General features: G+C 49.2%; 1 protein-coding gene across 1 annotated transcript in view; it reads left to right on the top strand.

Moving 5' to 3' along the window:
* Positions 1–6,328: 6,328 nt before the first annotated feature.
* Positions 6,329–19,334, top strand: part of LOC103779996 (voltage-dependent calcium channel subunit alpha-2/delta-4-like) — a 13,460-nt gene continuing 454 nt past the window's right edge. Inside the window, exons 1-7 of the mRNA XM_008947644.1 lie at positions 6,329–6,397; positions 8,229–8,281; positions 9,242–9,297; positions 10,725–10,745; positions 15,992–16,109; positions 18,153–18,265; positions 18,906–18,988. Of these exons, the coding sequence (XP_008945892.1) occupies positions 6,329–6,397; positions 8,229–8,281; positions 9,242–9,297; positions 10,725–10,745; positions 15,992–16,109; positions 18,153–18,265; positions 18,906–18,988 (513 nt within the window). The remainder of the gene's footprint in view (positions 6,398–8,228; positions 8,282–9,241; positions 9,298–10,724; positions 10,746–15,991; positions 16,110–18,152; positions 18,266–18,905; positions 18,989–19,334) is intronic.

Genomic DNA, 19,334 nt, shown 5'->3' with positions numbered 1-19,334 from the left:
GAAGGGAAGGGAAGGGAAGGGAAGGGAAGGGAAGGGAAGGGAAGGGAAGGGAAGGGAAGGGAAGGGAAGGGAAGGGAGCAGCACTTTTGAGCACCTCTGAAGTCACAGCAGGCATTCTTCAGGAAAGGAAACTGAGGACATGGTAAGAGCAAAATGACAAAGACAAAAAGGAAGACAAAATCACTTAAGCAAATTGGAAACAGGAGCACACAAAAAAAAAAACCCTGGAGGGTTTACTGGACTTGCAGATATTAAAGCAGTAAGGAAAAAGACTCATAATAGTAATGAAAACCTAAGCAACAACAGTTGCTTCCTTTCCTCCTGCTGCCAGTGCCTCCATGACCATCTCTAGAGAGCTGAAGTGGCACAGTTTGTGATGTGACATCCCGTGCAGCCTGGGTAAAGTCAACACTGCCCACTGCTGCATGGTTTAGCTCTACTTTTCTGCTCTCTGGTAAATTTACCACAGAGCTATTTATTTCAAAATAATCAAAGGCCATAAGTTTGGATGTCAGAAAGTGATGTGTTGGAACAGTCTCATAAAGTACAAAGCCGTAAGTCAATAGCAGGAGTGGGCTTATAGAAAAAAAATGGGAAATGAAGAGGTTTTATTACTGACCAAAGTGTGGAGTTTTATTAAAATTGCCATAGTGCTGAGTTAACAAATACTGTATGCATATTTCCAAAAGGCTGTAGAACCAGTCCCAGAAATTACTTTCTTCAAGTTGTGACAAACAGGTTGAAATGGAAATTAAAGTAACAGAAAACCCAATGGATATGACTGGGACAAGCAGCACAGCTTTTGTAAGGGAAGAAAACCTGTGTTGTCCAATATAGTTCCTTGAAAGTGTGGGTAAATCAGGAGATAAGGGAGGATGGGTGGCCTACTGCATCTCAGGTTTTCTAAAAGCCTTGAACAGAGTCCTGTGAAGACACTTTAAAGATGTTCTGGTTAAAGAGTGAAGTGTGAAGTAGTGGCATTGACCTCAAAGTAGCTGGGACAGAAAAGAAAGAAAAGGAATTTTTAGATGGATATTTAGATGGAAAACATCAGCTATATGAGTCCCATGGTTTCCCATCTGCACTTGTGTTGGTTAGCATGTTCAGAATAGGCAGGCAAAAGAAAAACGTGAGATCATGAATTTTGCAGGCACTGCACAATGTGTTCAGAGAGACCAAAATGAGAACTGTTGAGGCTCACAGAACAAATCAGCAACACAATGGCACCAAGGGGTGATACAGACAGATATAAAGTGAGCGTATTGCAAGGAATAACCAAATTCTTCTGTGCTGGGAAAGTGACCTACTGGGCACACAGAATATTCCAGTAAAAGTGCCCCTTCAAAACATGGTGTGCCAATAAAAAAAAAAGAAAAATTGAAAAATAAAGGAGAAAAATATTATGAAGTTGTACAGGCTCCCTGCTCTGGGAGGCCAGGTCCTACTGCATTTTAAGGATGGGCTGGTAGTCTTCGGAATTGCCATTTCCTCCTCTGAGCCCTGTGGCATTTTCAAAGGTGCTGTAGTGAGTCCTATGGCATGTGTTCATAGATAAAAGCAACTGCAACCTTTAGCTACCATGTCTGCTGGTTGTCCTCAGCACTGCCCTCCTGGGTTCTGCCTCTGCATTTTTCCCACATTTTGCAGAAAATGTGTTTTTGCAGAAGCTTGTCTCTGAAAGATCTGGCTAGCAGAAACATGGCATTATAGTGGATTTGGGTAAATTATAAACATTATCCATGTGCCTCCAAGATCAGGCATTTTGGCAGGCACCAGAGCTGTCATCTCTCCAGCTGTTACCTCCTCTGACCTTGGAGAGTTCACCACTACTTTTCTTCTGATTTCTTTATCTTGTTACAGTTACTGTGCTATTGCTTTTATTTCTCAGTGGCATCATGAGTGTCCACATTGTTAAAACCTACAGAGAATTCAAGATAGCAGTAGCATTAACTCTGTTTGCTGCTACGTCGCCTTCCCTGCCTCATCCACACTCTTCCCTTAGTGCATCCTTTAACAGAATGCCAAAAAAAAAATCCCATACCTGGATTTTTGTAGGTATTTTGCCTTTCTAGAGAAGTCAGCTAGTTCACTCCCTCCCTCCTTGCCTCATGGCAGACATCAGGACCAGAAAGAGATGCTTGGCTGCCTGGGTCAGTGTGTCAGCCCAGCAGTGGGGAGAAGTGCAGCCTGCCCACACGCTGCGTGTTCTGCCCCCCCAGCGGAGACGGTGGAGAGCTCCTCGCGTGCCAAAGGAGTGAGGGTGCCTGGGCCAGCTGTCTGCCCCAGTGAGCCCTGCCAGCTGCGGCAGCTCCGGCACAGGCAGAGCCCCACATGCATCCCCACTTCACCCAGGGAAGGCAGATGAGCAGCTTTCCTGTCCAAAATGCCTGCTTCCCAGGGCAAAGTGCTAGCTAAGAACAGCAGAGAGGTGCTGAAGTGCCTGTGTCCTTACAGCCCCTGAGCAAACGGATGGTGCCAGAGACCCACTCCTGGAGCTCTGAGATGCTTGCCCCATCTCTCCGTTCACTCCCCTGGGCCTGCAGTCCCTTTAAGGTGTGCTCAGCACGCTGCCTGCCTGGGTCTGCCTGCTGCCCACACCTCCTTCCCTGGGTGACCACTTTGGAAAACAGAGTGGCTCCACACAGGAGTGAAGTGAGGATAGCCTGGATCAGGTTCTGCTCCCCTCTGCCCTTGGGATGGAAGATCAGCTTTAATAACCTCTGCCTAAAGGCAGCAGGAAGCTTACCAGCAGCCAGAAGCCACCCCAGAAGAAAAAAAGACTCAGGATTTTAATGAGTGACGAGTTGGAATCTCTCTGCAGGTTTACTTGGGAAAGAATATGTAATCTCTTAATTCGGGCTAATCTTCCCATCCAGACTCATCGCGGAAAGAGCAAAGCGTTAACAGCCAGAGCCAGGAGAAGGGAGCGTGTGAGGGAGAGGACCGGTGGGTCTAGGGCAGGGGAGAGAGGACAGGTCAGTGGCAGTCTCAGGCCCTGCTGCAGCCAGGGCTGCTCTGGGCTCTTTCTGTTGAGGTTTGCAGCCGTGGCCCCGTGGCTGCCTCGCAGTTTTTAGCTGCCTTTCCCTGCCAGCGGATCACAGGTCTTGAGCTTCCTCCACCTGCTGTTTCCAGATGTCCCCTCGCTCACTAAACCTCTTTTTCTTGGACTGCTGCTTTCTTCCCAAGGCATCTTGCGGAGTAGGTCTGCAAGCTCTGCCCAGCTGGCACTCCAGGGACAGGGAGCTGGTAGCTAAAAGGCCAAGATCCCACAAGGGCTGGGCAGAGCTTCTGGATCAGCAAGGGCTGGCTTTGTTTGAGCTATGCAGCAAGGAGGCTGCCCGCTCACCCAAAGTCTGACCCATTTGACAGATCCTGATTGCCTACAGCTTTTGTGTGTACCAAAAGTGCACGTTCTCGACGAGCCAGCACAGCATGGATGTCTGTGAGCAGTGATATACCTTCTGAGCCATACGTGTGCTCCAGGATGTATCTCCCACGTGTGCATAGCCTGCATGTGTACTTGGCCACTCTCTGCTGCAGAGGGATGTGTCGCACGGGATGGCAGAGGCAATGCTTTGTGTTATGAACCTCTGAAATTGCAAAGACCTGTGGAAAGCTGCCCAGAGGTGGGAGTCAGGAGAAACACAGCAGAGGGGTGTCTGGGAGAGCAGCAGCCAGTCACTGGAAGAAGCAGGTTCTAAGGAGACCTGCTTCACAAAACGTCACTTCAGTGCAGGACCACTTTTGTTTTCATGGCCAAGCCATGTTTCCTGTGTTACTGCCTGCACAGGGTACTTAAAACAGCACTGAGCTTTGAATGTCTGTTTGCTGGTGCTTTTCTGAAGGCATTCCCTAGGCCTTACTCTCAATTACACTCATAGCTCCTCATCATTGTACCTATAGGAACAACATCCTACCTGGAGAAATTTGGTCAGGCATCAGCACTCCTGGACAGGGTGGGTCCCCTTTGCAGTCCTGCAGCAGCCCCCTGCCCTTGCCACACCAGCTGCAGCATGCTCTGTGATAAATCCCCTTGCTCCAGCTCCTGCTGGGGCCGCAGACTGGTATTAAATGGAAGCAGCTGACCTCCTCACCTCCCTAATCAGATTGACAGAGAGAGGGAGGTGAAAAAAGTTCGTGCTCAGACACATTTGACTATATCTGAGACAATTACAGCCAAAATGCTTGAAGGGGAGCTGATGTTATCAGTCAATTTATACAGTGAAATGCTTTCTCTTACTAAAGCCTGTTGGGAAGAGGCTCATAACCATGTAACACTACTGTTAGATGATTGCCATATGATCTTAGGTAAATCTGCCTAAGGGTTTTGGGTTTTTTTTTTAGTGGAAATGCCCCACTCAAATAAATGAAGTCATCTGTCATCTGCTAATACATGCCAAATGACTGCTAGCCTATCAGTGGAAAAGTAAAAAGTCTCCCCAAACTGTATGAATGCTTCCATAACATATGGGAGCTATTTACTGTGTCAAAGACCCACGAGCCAGGAAAGTAGATGGAGGGCAGCTCATATATGAGCTTTCATTATTTATGAGTATTTTATTTACTTACTTGTAAACAAAGCAGTGGGTTTGGTAGATATGAAGCATTTTTACAATAGATTTGTCATGTTCTCAGTAAACAGGAAAGCCAGAACTGTTGGTTCTTTGAAGAAGTCTATAAAGCAATGGTTCCCAGATTTGGTTTTGGGACTCTATTTGAGGTTATTGATTCCAGTACATAAATGGGACCAGAGGGCCACAGGCTCTGCTTTTAGTCCAGGCATGCAGGTGAGATTTGGGGGTTGTTGCCCGCCAAATGCAAGTTTTGCTAGGGCTGAGCTTATGCAACAGCTCTGTCTCTGCCCGTGCATAATATACGAGCTAAAGGGCTGGACTGGTTTGTGTTGTGTTGTTTGGGTCACTGCCTGCTCAGAACTTGCCCAGCAGTGAGTTGTAAAATTGCATTTCCCACCGAAATGAATCTGTACAGCACTCTTATACGTGGTGGTCCAGATCACCTTGGGCAGCAGGAGAGCAGAGGTTTCCAAAGCCACTGTGCCCAGGGGCTAGCAGAGAGGCTCAAGTGGAAGAGACTCAGGTGTTCAGATCTGGAGAATGTAGATTCACAAAAACCCACAGAAGAGCCCAGGCTCCCAATGAACCAACATGCCTGGATCTCTGCAGCCTGAGAGTCTGCCTTTTTCTGTCACAAGCTGCAGGGGCTTCTGTGGGCTAAATAATTTCCAAGCACAGTAGGAACAGTGCAGGATGCCCAGCTGGTGATGGGGGAAGTCCTCCCTCAAGCTTTCCAGCCAGCCAAAAGACAAAGGTTGGTGTTACCTTCTTATAAAACACTCATTACATGTAGTAGGTCTCCAAACAGACTGTATCAGCTGGAGCCACATGTGGAAATTTTACTGTTGATAGTTTATTCTGGTTTTATCCTTTCTTGTTCTTGTAGACTGGAAAATTTTTTGGTGCAGTGGATGGCTCAGTAATGACCCAGCTGCTAAACATGGGCATGTTCAAGCGGTAAGTGGGGGATCTCTGCCATGCAATTCTCTCCCAGCCAGCGTGTGGGACAGAGCATACCAGTCCCCATAAGAAGCCCTTGAGCTGGGGAGAATGCCCATGCTGATGCACTTGACTCATACTGATACAAGAACTCCTTTAGCTACCTGGCCTCTCCCCTAACTCACTCAGCCATCCTCAGCACACACCCTGTTTCTCCTCATCTCCTGCTCTTCTACCTGCTGCAAAGCACTGAGAGAGACAGTAACTCCTGACCTCCACGTAGCTTCTCCTCTCTTTTCCAGGGCAAGATGCTATGGGAGATGCTTCTTGGCATTTTGGGTATAAAGTGCTTCAGTTCCTCCTGCCACTTGGAAAACCTTTCTATGAGCAGTTGTCTAGGAGCCCCCCAGATGTGATGTTGCAGCTGCCTGAGCACATTTTTCTCTGTCTCCTAAAAATACCTGTTTGCCTCATGCCACTCCCTCAGCCCATGTTAAAAGAGAGCTCAGAGTTTCAGTGGCTTGAAAACAGAAACCTGAGCTGGTCACAATTATAATTCTCCTGCTTCACACCTTACTTTACTCACCATCTGAAATTAGGGACATATTTCCTCTTGTTCTGACACAGCTACATTAATCCAGAGCCAGTATTTCTTGCTTTGCAAGATCCAGCACCGGCCAAACAGCAGAAAAACATGTAAGCAGGCCGCTGCTGTAGTTCTTCTATACAGGAAATTTTATAGCAAAAGCTGACTCGTGTGTCCAGAAGGCTCGGCTTTGACAGCTTGCTTGTTTTGTTTTGATTGCAGGGTGACCATGTACGATTATCAAGCAATGTGCAAAGTACCCTACCACCACCACAGCGGTGCCCGGCCTCTGCTCAGCGTACGTATCTGGCGGCAAGCAGCCCCCTCTGGGCTTGGCTGCAGAGGCTTTCTCCTGGGACATCAACACCTTGATGTAGCACATTTCTCAAAAAAGTCTAGTAGATGTTTGCTTTCAAGTCCTGGAAATGTCCAGACTCACCTAAGGGGGATTGCTGAGGCAGTGATGGCCACTGACTGCGGTTTCCAATCTTTCTCTCTATTGGTATATAGGATCTTACCAAAAATTGGAAGACCAGGGAGACAACAAGAACTAGACTATGCCAGGCTTCTCCTAAAATCCAAGGAACCAGCTAGCAGCTGAAAGGAACAGAAAAGCTTTTAGAGGGCATTATTTTATTCAGCAGCTCAAAAAGGACAGTTGCACTGCTAGGGAACAGAGCACCTGGGAGAAAGCCGTCAGCCCTTCAGGGAAGCGTCAGTGGGACTGGAGCAACAGAAAGAGGGGTTAAAGCTGCCAAAAAATGCTGATAGCCCAGGTAACAAACTATCAGAGTGAATAGTTTTCCAGTACCCAAATGCAACCTCTCTTTAGGCTGATACGAGCTAATAATGTAATCCCTCTCTATCTTCCTAACCTGGCCTCGAACAGGCAGAACTAAGTAATTACTCAACTCTCAGGACACTTCAAACTAGGTGAAACAGCCCTAAACAGGGATGTGTTTACTACTGTTATGATTGGTTTGATACTTTAAAATGTAGTGTGCTGGAAGTACTTCTTACAGTGTGATGTTGTGATTTTTTTCCAGTAAAAGAATTTTCAACAAATTATTATTTTTTAATAATGTGATCTATTTTGAAAAATACATCCTTTTTTCAGTGGCTATACTTAAGCTGGCTAGATAAAATATTGTAACTGTAGTGAAAATATTTGCTTGATAATATCCTCCAGTTCTGACTACTGGAAGAAATGTCACAAAATATGAGCTGCCAAAAACGAGGTGAATTTGGAAAAGGATAAAAAGGTGAGCATCCAGCTTCCATCTCTCCTTTTCCCCTCCTAGAAAAAGTCTTGAAAAAGAAGAAATCAAGAAAAGCCAATTTTTCATATACATACATAAAAATCAGTCAAATTACCAAACATCTACATATTTTACTATTTTCTGACTTATTTTGGCCAAAGATAAGTCAGCTGGCTGTAACAGAACATTATCTTGTGTCGTGCGATGCTGCATCTGTTTTGGGTTTGAGGAGACAGGCGTGATTATGAGAAGGAGAGATGAAAATTAGACATGGTTACCATGAAGAAAAGAAGCAGCAGGATCCTCAGCAGATGAATTGTCCCTGGGACAATGCTGGATTTCCAATTTGTAGCTGAAAAGCAGGAAGATGATAGGAGTCATGCCATCTTGAGGAAAAGCTGGATGAAAGCACAGTTAAGCATAATCAATCAATGGCAGATAATACTAAATCCTAAGCAATGCTGTCACTTGTCCCAGAAACACCTCTTGCCATCAGAACATAAAAGCATCGTAAACTGGTGGTGTCCCATTTAGCTGTGTTTCTCTCCTGCTCTGAGCTCTCAAGGTCGTCCATACTGGAGAGAAATCATCAAGCAATTACATCTTCAAAGTCCTTCATACATTTGTGATAAACTCCCTGACCCTGATGGGAAGGGGGTGAGAAGATATTCTTAGTAGCAAGGCAGCTCTGCTGGCTTTTGATGTATTTTGAATATTTTCCAGTGATGCCCAGACCTTGAATTTCCAGCCTGTCTTCAAGAGCTCTGATCAGTGGAGGGAACTGCTCTGAAACGTGGGGTCCTGTATAACAATTATAAACTCTCTGACCAGGCCTTTATGGTATTTCTCATTTCTTCTTTTGTTCTCCAGCCAATTTATGCCTTTCTAGCTGCGGTGAAATGGCTGATAAGTGAATTCCTCATGTGAGTACCGAAAGATGGGGGTGTTTGGGAGGCTCAGACCAATGGGGGTGAGAGCCAAGAAAGCTGCAAGCGGCGGCCCCTGTGTAGGGCATCGCTCTCAGCCTTCTCCTGACATTCAGCTCAGCACCTTGCTCCAGGGACACAGAAAGCTATTACTATTCCCATTTTGAGAGGCAGAGGCCTGGGTCTGGGATTTACCTGAAGTCACTCAGTACAAAGTGGTGGAGTCAGAAATAGAACTCGGGTCTCCAGGGGCCCCATGCAGATCCTTGATGCCGAGTCCTCTTGCCTGTCTCCTTTGCCCGTGATGAGTGCACGCACACCTTCGTTTCACTGGGGCAAAGGCTGAAGGAAGGAAGACAGGGAGCTCAGGTCAGAGTGACAGGCGAAGGAGGAGAGAGGGGAGGCCTTGAATCAAGCTCTGGATTCGGGCTCACCTCAAACTGCTAGGCAGAATCAGAGTTCAAGCTCAAATTAGGATGACCGTGTCATTGCTCATCTTGCTAGGTATGCAAAAGGGGAGGCATGGAAAAGATTCAGCTCTGTCAACTTGAGCATATTGGTACAGAATAATTTGAGATGGCATGCAGCTACCTCTGAGTAGCCAGAGTACAGGCTCTCTGTTGGCCATCCATCCCTGCTCTTCAGGTGGGTCTCATAGTGACTGAATCCCCTCTGAGCCTCAGGTGCTGCTGTACTCATTCCTTCCTTCACTGGTGGGGCCCCTGCACAGTATGTACTTCAGGACAAAGCCCGTTCACATATTCCACAGTACAGATCCCATGACACAGAGCTACACTCTATCATGTGAAGAGAAAAAAAATCTCAGGCTTCCAGTGCCAGTAAATTCATAGTAAACATTTTAGAACTGATACTCACTGGGCGACGGGGCCATCTCCCTGACACCTGCATCCTTCCAGGCTGCTGAAAAAGCATCCTCTGTTCTTGCTCTTTTGACAGCTTCCTTTTGGAGTTTAACATGAGTAGCTTCTGGCACTCAGACAACTTGGCAGATGGTGAGTACACAAGAGTCCAGCTGCCCCAGAGCACGTGAACATTACAGCCCCTGGTGGCAGAAGAAGCTGTATGGGGAAGCCTGGCCTCGTGCAAGGATCCCACCATCTGCCTTGCCACCTCTTCCTCCACAGACACTGGAACCAGCTTCCAGGTCCCACCACCACCCCGTCTCTCTCTGTGTCCACCCCCGTTTCAAGCTGCTACAACACCAGTGCAGTCAGGGTGAGGTGTGTGCAGCTCAGAGTATGCTGCTTGCTCTCCTGAGGGTAACTGCCAGCCCGGGGGGGAGACTCTTCTTTCTGAGGACCCCCACCCTACATGCAGTGGGATGAAAGAGGCCGTCAGCTGCAAACCCCTTCAGTTGGAAAGACTCCCTTCCAGTCTTTCCTGAGAGTGGCCTACAGGACAGGACAGAGCAGGACTGAGCAGCAGGCTCTCCAGAGCCTTGCCGGGGTCCCAGGAAGCTAGCCACAAACCTGTAACACATTGAGGGTCTTCACTTGCCCACTGGACCCTCTCTGGAAGAGAGAGGTTGATGGCACGTGGTATTGCACTGCAGCTGAGTGCAGCAGAGGGGTACATCTGGGCTGAAATCCAGTGACCTGCCCTGCAGCTACAGTGCTACCGGCAAAAAATATTCCGGGAGTCCCAGTGGGTCCATTCATAGCGCTGCAGGCAGTGGGGATGTTAATGGGCATCAAGTGACCCGAAGGAAAGGTGAGGAGTGCTCTGCACAGCCATGTAGGCGCATTCATTACATCCTCGCTAATTATTCAGCACTTCTAGTGCTTTTAGTGGAGACAGTGGTACCTTCCCTGCTAACTGTGAGGCCGAGTCTTCTGCACTGAACTCTCCTGGTGTAATGGGGAAACAGTCATTTTTAGGAAGCAAAATTTCCTCCTAGTCAGAGAACCAGCCCAATGTCTGAGTACTGTTTAGGTCCCACTCATCTCCTCCAAAGAGCATCACCAGAGACAGGAGTAGAAGTTGCAGCTATCCACTATCCTCTGCGGGGCCCCGGCTGCTGCTTAACGCACATCAGGATAATGGGAGTGGCCCCATGCAAAACCAGTGAGGACAAGTCAGATAAGCAAGTGCAGTACTTGTGGCAGTGCAGGAGGGACTGCTCTTTCTGGATGACAAACCAGCCTGGCATTTACCATCCACGGCAAGGAGCTGCAGTGGATGGTAAATGGCTGCAATTTGATTCAGTCTTTGCTTGAGGAGATGTGAGGAAAAAGGGAGGTGGTTCTCACTGCTGCCCTGCTCATCACCATTCCCTTTTGTGCTTTCTTCATCTCTCTCCCTGTGTCACCGCCACGACTGCTGTGTGCAAATTCATCTCTTCATTGCGCTGCCATCGTGTGAAACTGTTACGTGGCTCCATCTTCACGATGTGTCTGTGTGTGCCATGCGACTTTTCCAGCCAAGGCTGTCTTCCATCACTGTAAGTAGAACCACTTAACAGCAAAAAGAGGAGGATTTAGCTGGAAATCTCAGGCTAGGAAGGGCTTTCTTCCACCTTTTGGACAATGTGGAACTTACAGAAGGGTGTGACAGGGACGAGGCAGTGCCTGGCCTTAATGCCCTGCACTGAAAGAAGCAAGCGATGCTGTTGCTCATGTCACTGTTTGAGCTGGTGACTGAAGGTCTGTCACTGAGAAGCAAATGAAAGAAGGGGCACACCATCTTCCTCGGTGCCCGTGGGCATAGACAACACCATCACTCACTACTGTAGCATGGACGGGCCCGTAGCCTATGTACCATGGCACGTCCTTTACTTTTGTTTCCAAGCTGCCCTGTTCTCTTCAGTTGTTATGCCAAAACCAAAGAGCAGCCTGTGCCTTCTTGCAGGAAAGACTATACAGGTCTCATAGACTTCAGTTATTAAGAGGCAATTTAAATCTCCTTTTCCACACCCCATGGCTTAACTTCTTCTGATGAATCCCAGCCCACCTCCAAGGATAATGCAGAACTATTTTCAAGCAGTTCGACTGATAAGTATATGCTCTAGCTCATAAATCCGCACCTACAAGCAAGTTAGAAAGCCCTCCAAGACAGAGCCCAGACTGTGACTGTGTTCGTATCTCCCTGCTTCTGTATCTAGCTTGTATTTACCAGTTTGCTCTCTGTCCAGCAAGACGTATGTGCGAGACAGAGATAGAGAAATAGAGACAGTTGGAATGTGCCTTACTGTATGAAGAAGAGGAGGAGAAGGAGAGGGTATCTATGGATGAAAACAAATGAGTGTCCATTTACTGGGGGGAGTAGTGGGGTGGAAGGACCCTACTGGGGCTGGAAGAAATGGGTTGCACATGTTGTTAAGAGGGGCTGTAGATTTTTGCCAGAGATGTTAACATATTCTTGACTGCTTGCCAAGGCTGGTGTATGCAAAAACTGTGAAGAGAAGGGGCATTTTGTGAGAGAGACATTAAGCACACATTTATTCAGAGATATGTGCAGAGGAATTAACAGTTGGGGATCTAATGCTCACCCTTGCCTGACTGTGCATCTCTGAGTCTACAGAGCTCAGCCTATTTCTGTTTCCAAAGTTCTCTTGCTTTCTGGGAAGGCGAGACCTGCTGTTGGAATATGGGCATGATATATTCAGACTGCACTCATCATGCAAATCTGCTTTTCAGAGGTGGTGAGAAGACATGTTTACTTCCACAGATTTTTCACTGCTCTCAGCATCTCATTCCTCTCTGTGTTTGTAAGGGTTTCTGCTTTTATGGCCATCACCTCAGGTTTGAAAGCTTTTAATTAAGCCAAAAATACTCTCAGCCAAGGCATGCAGCCTGGAAAGGGCTATTTCTAGAAATCTGTAGCTCACAGGTTTCTTTTGACTGCAAGGTGATGTACATAGAGGATATTTTACATGATAATTGATTAAATTCTGTGTTTTGTATTCGTAACTAAGTGGCAGATTTTGTCTCGTGTCCCAGAGTAAATCCACTGACTTGGGTGCATGATTTATGCTGGTGGGCAAGAGTTCACAATCTGGGCTGTACAGTTCATAACAAGGCAGGGCAGCTGCCTTTGCTGCTTACAAGCGTTGGTTGCCAAATGTCTGACAAAGTCGTTCTGGAAGTGCAGATGGTAGCAGGGACAGCCTGCAATTAACTCACTCTTTGCTATAAAATTTGCAATTTGTTATCAGCTCTTCTGACTGTTTACTAATCCCTGACCACCAGACTCTCAGGGTGCTGATAACGTTTTGATGTCCAGCATGTGCGTGCAGAGGCTCAGCCCAAGCGTTGTGCTGAGGATGTACATGCTGCTGGGCTTCTCTGAACTTCTCAAGACTGCTGCAGCTGCATTGCTTCCAAGCAAATTAAGTGGAAGTAGACTTAAACATAATCTCTGTCATAGGCCTTGTCTCTGTGCAGAAGTTAGGAGACTTTAAAGTGGCTTCTTTTCATTTAGCCTGTGCCAAGAAACTAATTTAAGATGGTCTGTGCAGGGGACTTGTGCCAATTTAGCAGAGTTTAAAAATACGGCTTGGTGCACGGGATGAAGTTAACCCCGAGCACGTTGAATTGCAGAGAGTTGTGGAAAACTCAAACAGGAATCCAGCCTCTGTGAGTGACTTTGCCCATACTACCAGCAGCAAAAGGGCTCCCGAAGGCACTAAGCCTGGTGCACTCCCCACTGCTTGCCTCCAGATGCAGAGGCTGCTCCTGGGAGTGCCACCACGGCGTAGTTTGGCCCAGGATTACTGCTGAAGCATCACCTCGCTAGTCCTGTGCCCAGCGCTGAGGTGGGCACTGAGGTCAGCCCAGCAGGCAGTGCCAGGGTTAGCCTGGGTGCAGATCATGCAGTCTCCTTAGTTGACTTTCCCCTTGAGGCCCAGTTCTCCAAACCCACCAAGTCCAGCATGACAGGCCTGAGTCAACATTGGCTGAAGCTGGGAGGCCTCAAATCTCCTGCCATCCCATGTTTTCAGAGCCAATGGTCTCATTCACCCCCTCCCTGCACCCCGTCCTTCACACCACTGTTTTTTATACTGCTTGGACTCCATCCACTTTGATGACAGGACATCAGGAAGCTGGAGCTAGTGAGGGATGTCATTCTTTACCCGGATTCGGGGAAAAATGAGGACCTGGATGATGCCTCTGCTATGTTCAGGACCCTTTGCCACTCCTGACATGAGCAATACACTAAATTATCACAAGCAGTTGTGCCCCAGCCTTATCAGGTCACCTCTGTGGTCATCACAGCTGTTCTTCTGAGCAAGAACCGGCACAGTCCATCACCCACAGCTGCGCAGCAGGGACAGCCCCGGTTACTCAGGGCTGCAAATCCAGGGGTAAAACAGTGGGACGTTGTTTGTCTGTGGCTGAGGGACCAACGCGTGGTCTTGCTATAAACATGTCCCTAAGAAGGTCTGTCCCTGGCCCAGGCTATGTTAGCCTGGCCACCTCTTTCAGGGTTTGGAACTGTTTTCCCAGACACTAGTACAGTGAATTAAGGCTGAAGGAAAAGGCTCCCGCTCAGTTCCTCACACTCCTTTAGTCTATCAGAGACTTCACTGGCCAGAACACAGTTAGCAGCGAGCTGCTCTGAGCTAGAAAGCATTTGGAGCTTCTCTCCTTAGAGCATGAACACAGATATTCTGTGTGTTTCATCAGAACCATCTAAGCCTTTCAAATTCACCTCGGTAACAGGGTCTTCTACTGCTCATCCTGGATGTCCTCAGAACAGTTTGCCTCAGTGACAGGTACTAGTCAGAGGTGTCCTCCATTAGCAAAAAGGGGAGTGTTCCCATGCTCCTGCAGTATGGGGCTTGCACAGAGGGACAGCGAATGGTGACAGAGCACAGCCAGGCAGCTCCTGGCTGGAGGCAGAGTTGCTGCTGCACCCCGAAACAACAAGTTAAGTTGAGTAATTTAGGGTGGATCCAGGATGAACCCAGAACAAGGCATCATGGTGCAAGCCCTCTGTGCTTTTGGATCAGTGCAAAATGAACCTAACTGTGATACCAAGAGTTGGATCCCACAGCCTGGGAGGGTTTAAGTAGGAGGCTGCCTTGTGACTGACATTTTTTGAGAGTTCAGAAGAACAGCAGAAGGCACAGCTACTGCAGACTGGGTACTGCAGGGAGGTGTTTGAGTACCCATAATATTCACCTGAGGAGGGCATTGCAGGGGAGACTGGGCTGCAGATCCTGGATCTTAATGGACATCTTGTGGCACTGGATTGCCATAGTGGAGAGGAAAATCAGAGAAAATCATCCAGCTTTTCTCTCTCTCCTGTAATTCACGTTGCTCAGAGGGCAAGCTCTGCCGGGTGGTGCCTGCCTCTTTCTGAGTGCTCCAGCAGTGCCTTGGGAGAGGAGACAGAGCTCTCCAGGAGGGTCTCATAGTGATGCAAATTACTCATCAGAATCATGGATGCCCTCTTGGTGCCTTTTTACCATACATTTCCTGATTAAAGCCGATGTTGCTGCATTTTTTCTGTAGATCTCCAGTGCTGCTGCTGCAAGGGATAAGCTGGTTGTCCTCCACATCAGAAGGACACTCTTTTTTCTGCCCCCCCCCCAACCCTCCCACCCCCCCACTGCGTAGGTGGAGGACTGCAGAGGGAGCCTTCTGTGCTGAGACCCAAAGCTGATGTAGAAACCATTTCTTGTACTTGTTGTCTGAGCTGCAACCCCCTCTGCCCTAGCAACAAAGCCTCGCATTTCCATCGGTGACATTCCCCTGTGTCTTACAGAGGCAGGAGCTGGCTTTGCTACCTCCAGCTGCAGAAAATAATTGTCAGAAGAGCCCAAGGCAGTAGATTCAGGCAAGGCAGACTTTGCTGAACTCCTAGAATGGATGCCCTTGCTTCTCAAGGGAGACTCAGTAAGGCGGATCAGCTCCCCCTCATCCCCAAATTAGTTTGGGAGTCCCACAGAGAGTGACTGATGAGGGATGGAGCAGCTGCTCCCTGCCTCTGCAGTGGATGGCTCCCTCCAGGAGCCAGTGCTGCACATGAGCTGGGTCTCTGCTGGGCCTCGAGAGCTGCCATCTACTGCTCTGTGGTCTCAGGCCAGCTCTGCTTGCTGGCAATGTTTTCTTTTCAATGTGACATGTACTCATTCCCTCAACTTGCCTGCTGTGGGCTCACTCTGAAACAGCAGAGGGCTCAGGAAGTATCAGCAGTTGCTGAAGAACCCCAGCAGGACACACACAGACCCCGGAGGGGCAGATCCCTCAGCACAGACACCGAGGACCAGCCCAGTTGTAGCTTTGAATATTTAAAAAAGTGTATGGAGCAGGGCTGGGTTAGGCAGGAGGGACTTTATTCATGCTGTGGGTTGGGCAGACCCCTCCTCCTTTGACCATAGTGGTACCAATGCTCAAACGCCCCTGCCTAACTGGCTGCGGTGGTCCCTAGCGCTGCAGCATGGTCAGGGCAGGCTCCAGGCTTGCCTGGGGAAGGCGAGTGGGAATATTGGGCACACTCCTCACATAGGCCGGTTTTCCCACACCACCTAGTGGGAACAGGGCTCACTGCCTGGCTGCTTCCTGCAGCATCTTCTTCCCTTTCTCTGGTAGGAACCTGCTCTTGGCCACTGTCGTGGAGGGGATACACGCAGGGCTTCTCCTCCAACCTACATCGCCAGCCTCACATGCTCCCACCGCAGTGCAAACCGCTCCTGCCCGCTGCTCCCCCTTCACTTCTCACCCTGTCTCCTCACCCCTGCAGCTCACAAGCACAAGAAGCACGACACCCTGCAGCCCTGCGACACCCAGTACCCCGTTTTCGTCTACGAGCCGGCCATCAAGGAGACCAACGGGCTGATCGAGTGCGGAGATTGCCAAAAGTAAGAACTGCAGAATCGCAGCTGCCCTCCTTCCATCCCACCTCTCCCCAGGGTCGGGACGGCTCGTCACTGACAACAGCAACCGCAGAAGAATTGCCTGCTGCTGTGCCCCTGGCGTGGCCACAGCCACATCTGCAGCCCTGGCTGCAGAGCAGAGCTAAGGAATGGGCAAGGAAGAGGTGAAGTGATGGAGTTACTGCTCCTTGATAAAAGAGAAAAAAAATTAAAACATCTGTTAATAAGCAGAGGGGTGGCTGTAGAACAAGGGAAAGAGCATTAAAAACAAAAAAACAAAAAAAACCATAAAAAAAAAAAAAAAAAAAAAACCAACCATACATATATATATATATACACATACATTAATATTTAAATATGTATCTATCTTTCCAGTCCACATATTTCAGAAAGGAGCTTTTTCTGTTTTTTTCATGTTTCTGGGCAGTTTCTCCTTAGAAAATTTTCCTTTCTGCAATGCCTTTGGCTTTCCTTTTCCTTTTTTCATTTTCCCTCTTTTCTGTTTTTCTACTGAAAAAAAAAAAAAAGGCAGGGAGGGGAGAAAAAAGGAAGTGTTAAACTGAAAGAAATGAAAACATGGGTCCACTTTTTTATTTTCCGTTTTCATTGAATGAACAGTCCAAAAAAACAGAACAGTCATTGTGAAAAGAGGCTGTTCGCAGTGGCTGCACAGCGCCATCAGCGATCACGTGCGGGAAGTGCGAGAAGGTGACAGAAAGATGAATTTCCACTGGTCCAGCTTTTCCTAACATGCGGCGTCCAAACAGATCTGACTGGAATCTCTCTTTAAAAAAAAAAAAAAAAAAACCCAAACAAACGAACCAATCCTACCTAGTCTGACTTCAGTCTTGGATCAACTGCAGGAAAGATTTAAAGGTTAGGAAAACAGCCTGCGCTCCTCAGCAGGGCTTTAGGAGAACCAAGCCTTGCCAGCCATTGTTTTAGAAGAGATTGCAGATGTGGGGACAAGAAGGCATTGTGTGGGTGCAGCAAGCTCTGGGCAGAGGAGCCGAGTGCCCCAAACCGACCTGTTTGTGTGTTAGATGTTGCTATACAGATCTCCACTGCCAGCACAGCCTGGGCTGGAGGCAGCTCCTTGCCAGGGCCAGCAGCAGCAGCTGCTGTGTCCTGCTCGGTTCCTTCGTAGTTCCAGGCACAGCTGAAGCCTCCGGACCCAGGGGTACACGGGGTGCAAAGAGTTGGCTTGTGGGTTGGTGCCTGGGGCACCTCTGCCCTGGTTACTACATCTTCCCGTGTGTTACAACCTGCTTGTCACCGCTCCTGAAGCAGTCGCCAGCCAGGAATAGTAATGAAATGGTGGCGCTGCTGTGTGGGATGTCAAACACCTCTAAAGGTGAACACAGGATTCCCCGGGGGCTCCAGGAAGGAGAAGGGTTAGGTGGTGAGCAGCCAGGGAGAGGGGTGGTGCTCCAGGGCAGGTGGGAGGGTCGGTGCGGTGGGCACCTCCTCACAAACCTGCGTCTCTAGTCCCGGCTCCCTGCAGGGCCGCCCGGTGCCCGTGGCGGCACCAGGCAGCAGCAGGGACAGCTCCACCTGCTCCTGGGAGGCTCCAGTTCTTACTCCAGTAGCACGAAATCTGGCAAAACTCCACGCCTTGTGGGACCACGTGACTACCATAAGCAGATGTTGAGTGGGCAGACCTCCAGATGAAACCAGGCCTTCTCAGGTGTCATCTGCTCTGACATGCTGCCCCACCTGGGGGTGGCTTGGGTTGGGCTTTGGTTGTTGGTTGGTTGGGGTTTGGGTTTGATTTTGCCTTCTGTGCTTAGCGTGAAGTTGTACATCTGAGTCAGTTCAGAGCTTCCCAAGGCCCAAAAGGTGTGCTGATGCCACATCTCCGTGCATGTGGCTGCTCACTGCGTCTCTCCTGCTTTCTGCTGACACCCCCTTACCGATGATCTCTGTTTTCTTTGGATTTCTTTGCTAGGGGCCAGGTGATGCCGGGGCTGCTGCCCTGGCACTGCAGCAGGAACAATGAGCTTTCTCTCACCTGCTCTTCTCTTGCAGGATGTTTGTGGCACAGCAGATCACCAGCAGTAACCTGCTGCTCCTTGTCACAGATGCTTCCTGTGACTGCAGTGTCTTCCCACCTGTCCTGATGGATGCAAAAGAGGTCAAATATATCCTTTCATGTGACACATGGCTTCACAGACCCTTTCATCTCTGTGTTTGTTAGGGTGGAAAACATGTTTCGGGGGCAATTGCCAAGGGGTGGAGCGCATGGCCTGACTTGTGGGACAGATAGGGAGAGAGGTGTTGAGCAGGTAGGAGTGCAGTGGAGAGGAGTGTTCCACCTTACAGCTCTCCAAGAGGAAGTCATCCTCCACCAGCCAGGCTGTCAGATGCACTGTACAAGAGTGAGGGTGGGACAGGCCAGAAGAAAGGGTTGGTGGTGAGGTGGGTGAAGCTCAGCTGGGTCTCCAACATTGCTCCCAGGTGCTTCCATAACTTATCTCTGCTGAGTCCTCATCATTTGCTCCTTGTTGGGGCGATGACGTGGAGCAGCTTGTCACCACGAAACTGAGCCTTCTGTATGCTTTTTGGCCACTTTCAGCTGCCCATCACTCATTGCTGCCGTATAGCACTCAGAGATGTGTCCAGCCCATATAGGGAGACCTGCCTGTCCCCTGCCCTCCTTGCTGTGTCTCCAAGGCTGGGCAATTACACCTAGACAGCTTGTGCCAGGGCCCTGTGGGTCTGTGCAGTGCCCACCCTCCTTTTCCCTGCCTGCTGCTGCCATTGTCCTTACCAGCCCTGCACATAATGCCTCGGTGAAGTGCGAGCGGATGCGGTCCCAGAAGCTGCGGCGGAGGCCAGATACGTGCCACGCTTTTCACCCGGAGGTACCCTGGGGCAGCGCAGGAGGGAGGGAAGGGGCACACACGGCTGGGTGCCACCACGGGCCTGCCTGTACCTCTGCCCCCCTGCACTGCGTCTACTGCGTGCCTATCCCCCTGGCTGGGCCCAGCCGCGTGACTTCCCACGGGGCTTCCTAGCAGGAGGACAGTCATGCTAGTCATACCTGGGAAGGGCTTGAGCTCAGGCATCAAAGGGTTGCTGCGTTTCTTCAGGGGCTACACGTGCTGGAAGCATCCCAGTTCTCGTAACCAGCCCTTGCAAACTGGGCTTGGTGCAGCCAGGCAGCTCCCCTGCCTGCTGTGCTGGCAGGGGTTTGGGCCAGCTGCCGGG

This window comes from Merops nubicus, unplaced genomic scaffold (genome assembly GCF_000691845.1).
Source record: "Merops nubicus isolate BGI_N331 unplaced genomic scaffold, ASM69184v1 scaffold8939, whole genome shotgun sequence".
Classification (NCBI taxonomy): domain Eukaryota; kingdom Metazoa; phylum Chordata; class Aves; order Coraciiformes; family Meropidae; genus Merops; species Merops nubicus.
Note: the sequence above shows the minus strand (reverse complement) of the source record. Positions and strands in the feature narration are given on the sequence as shown.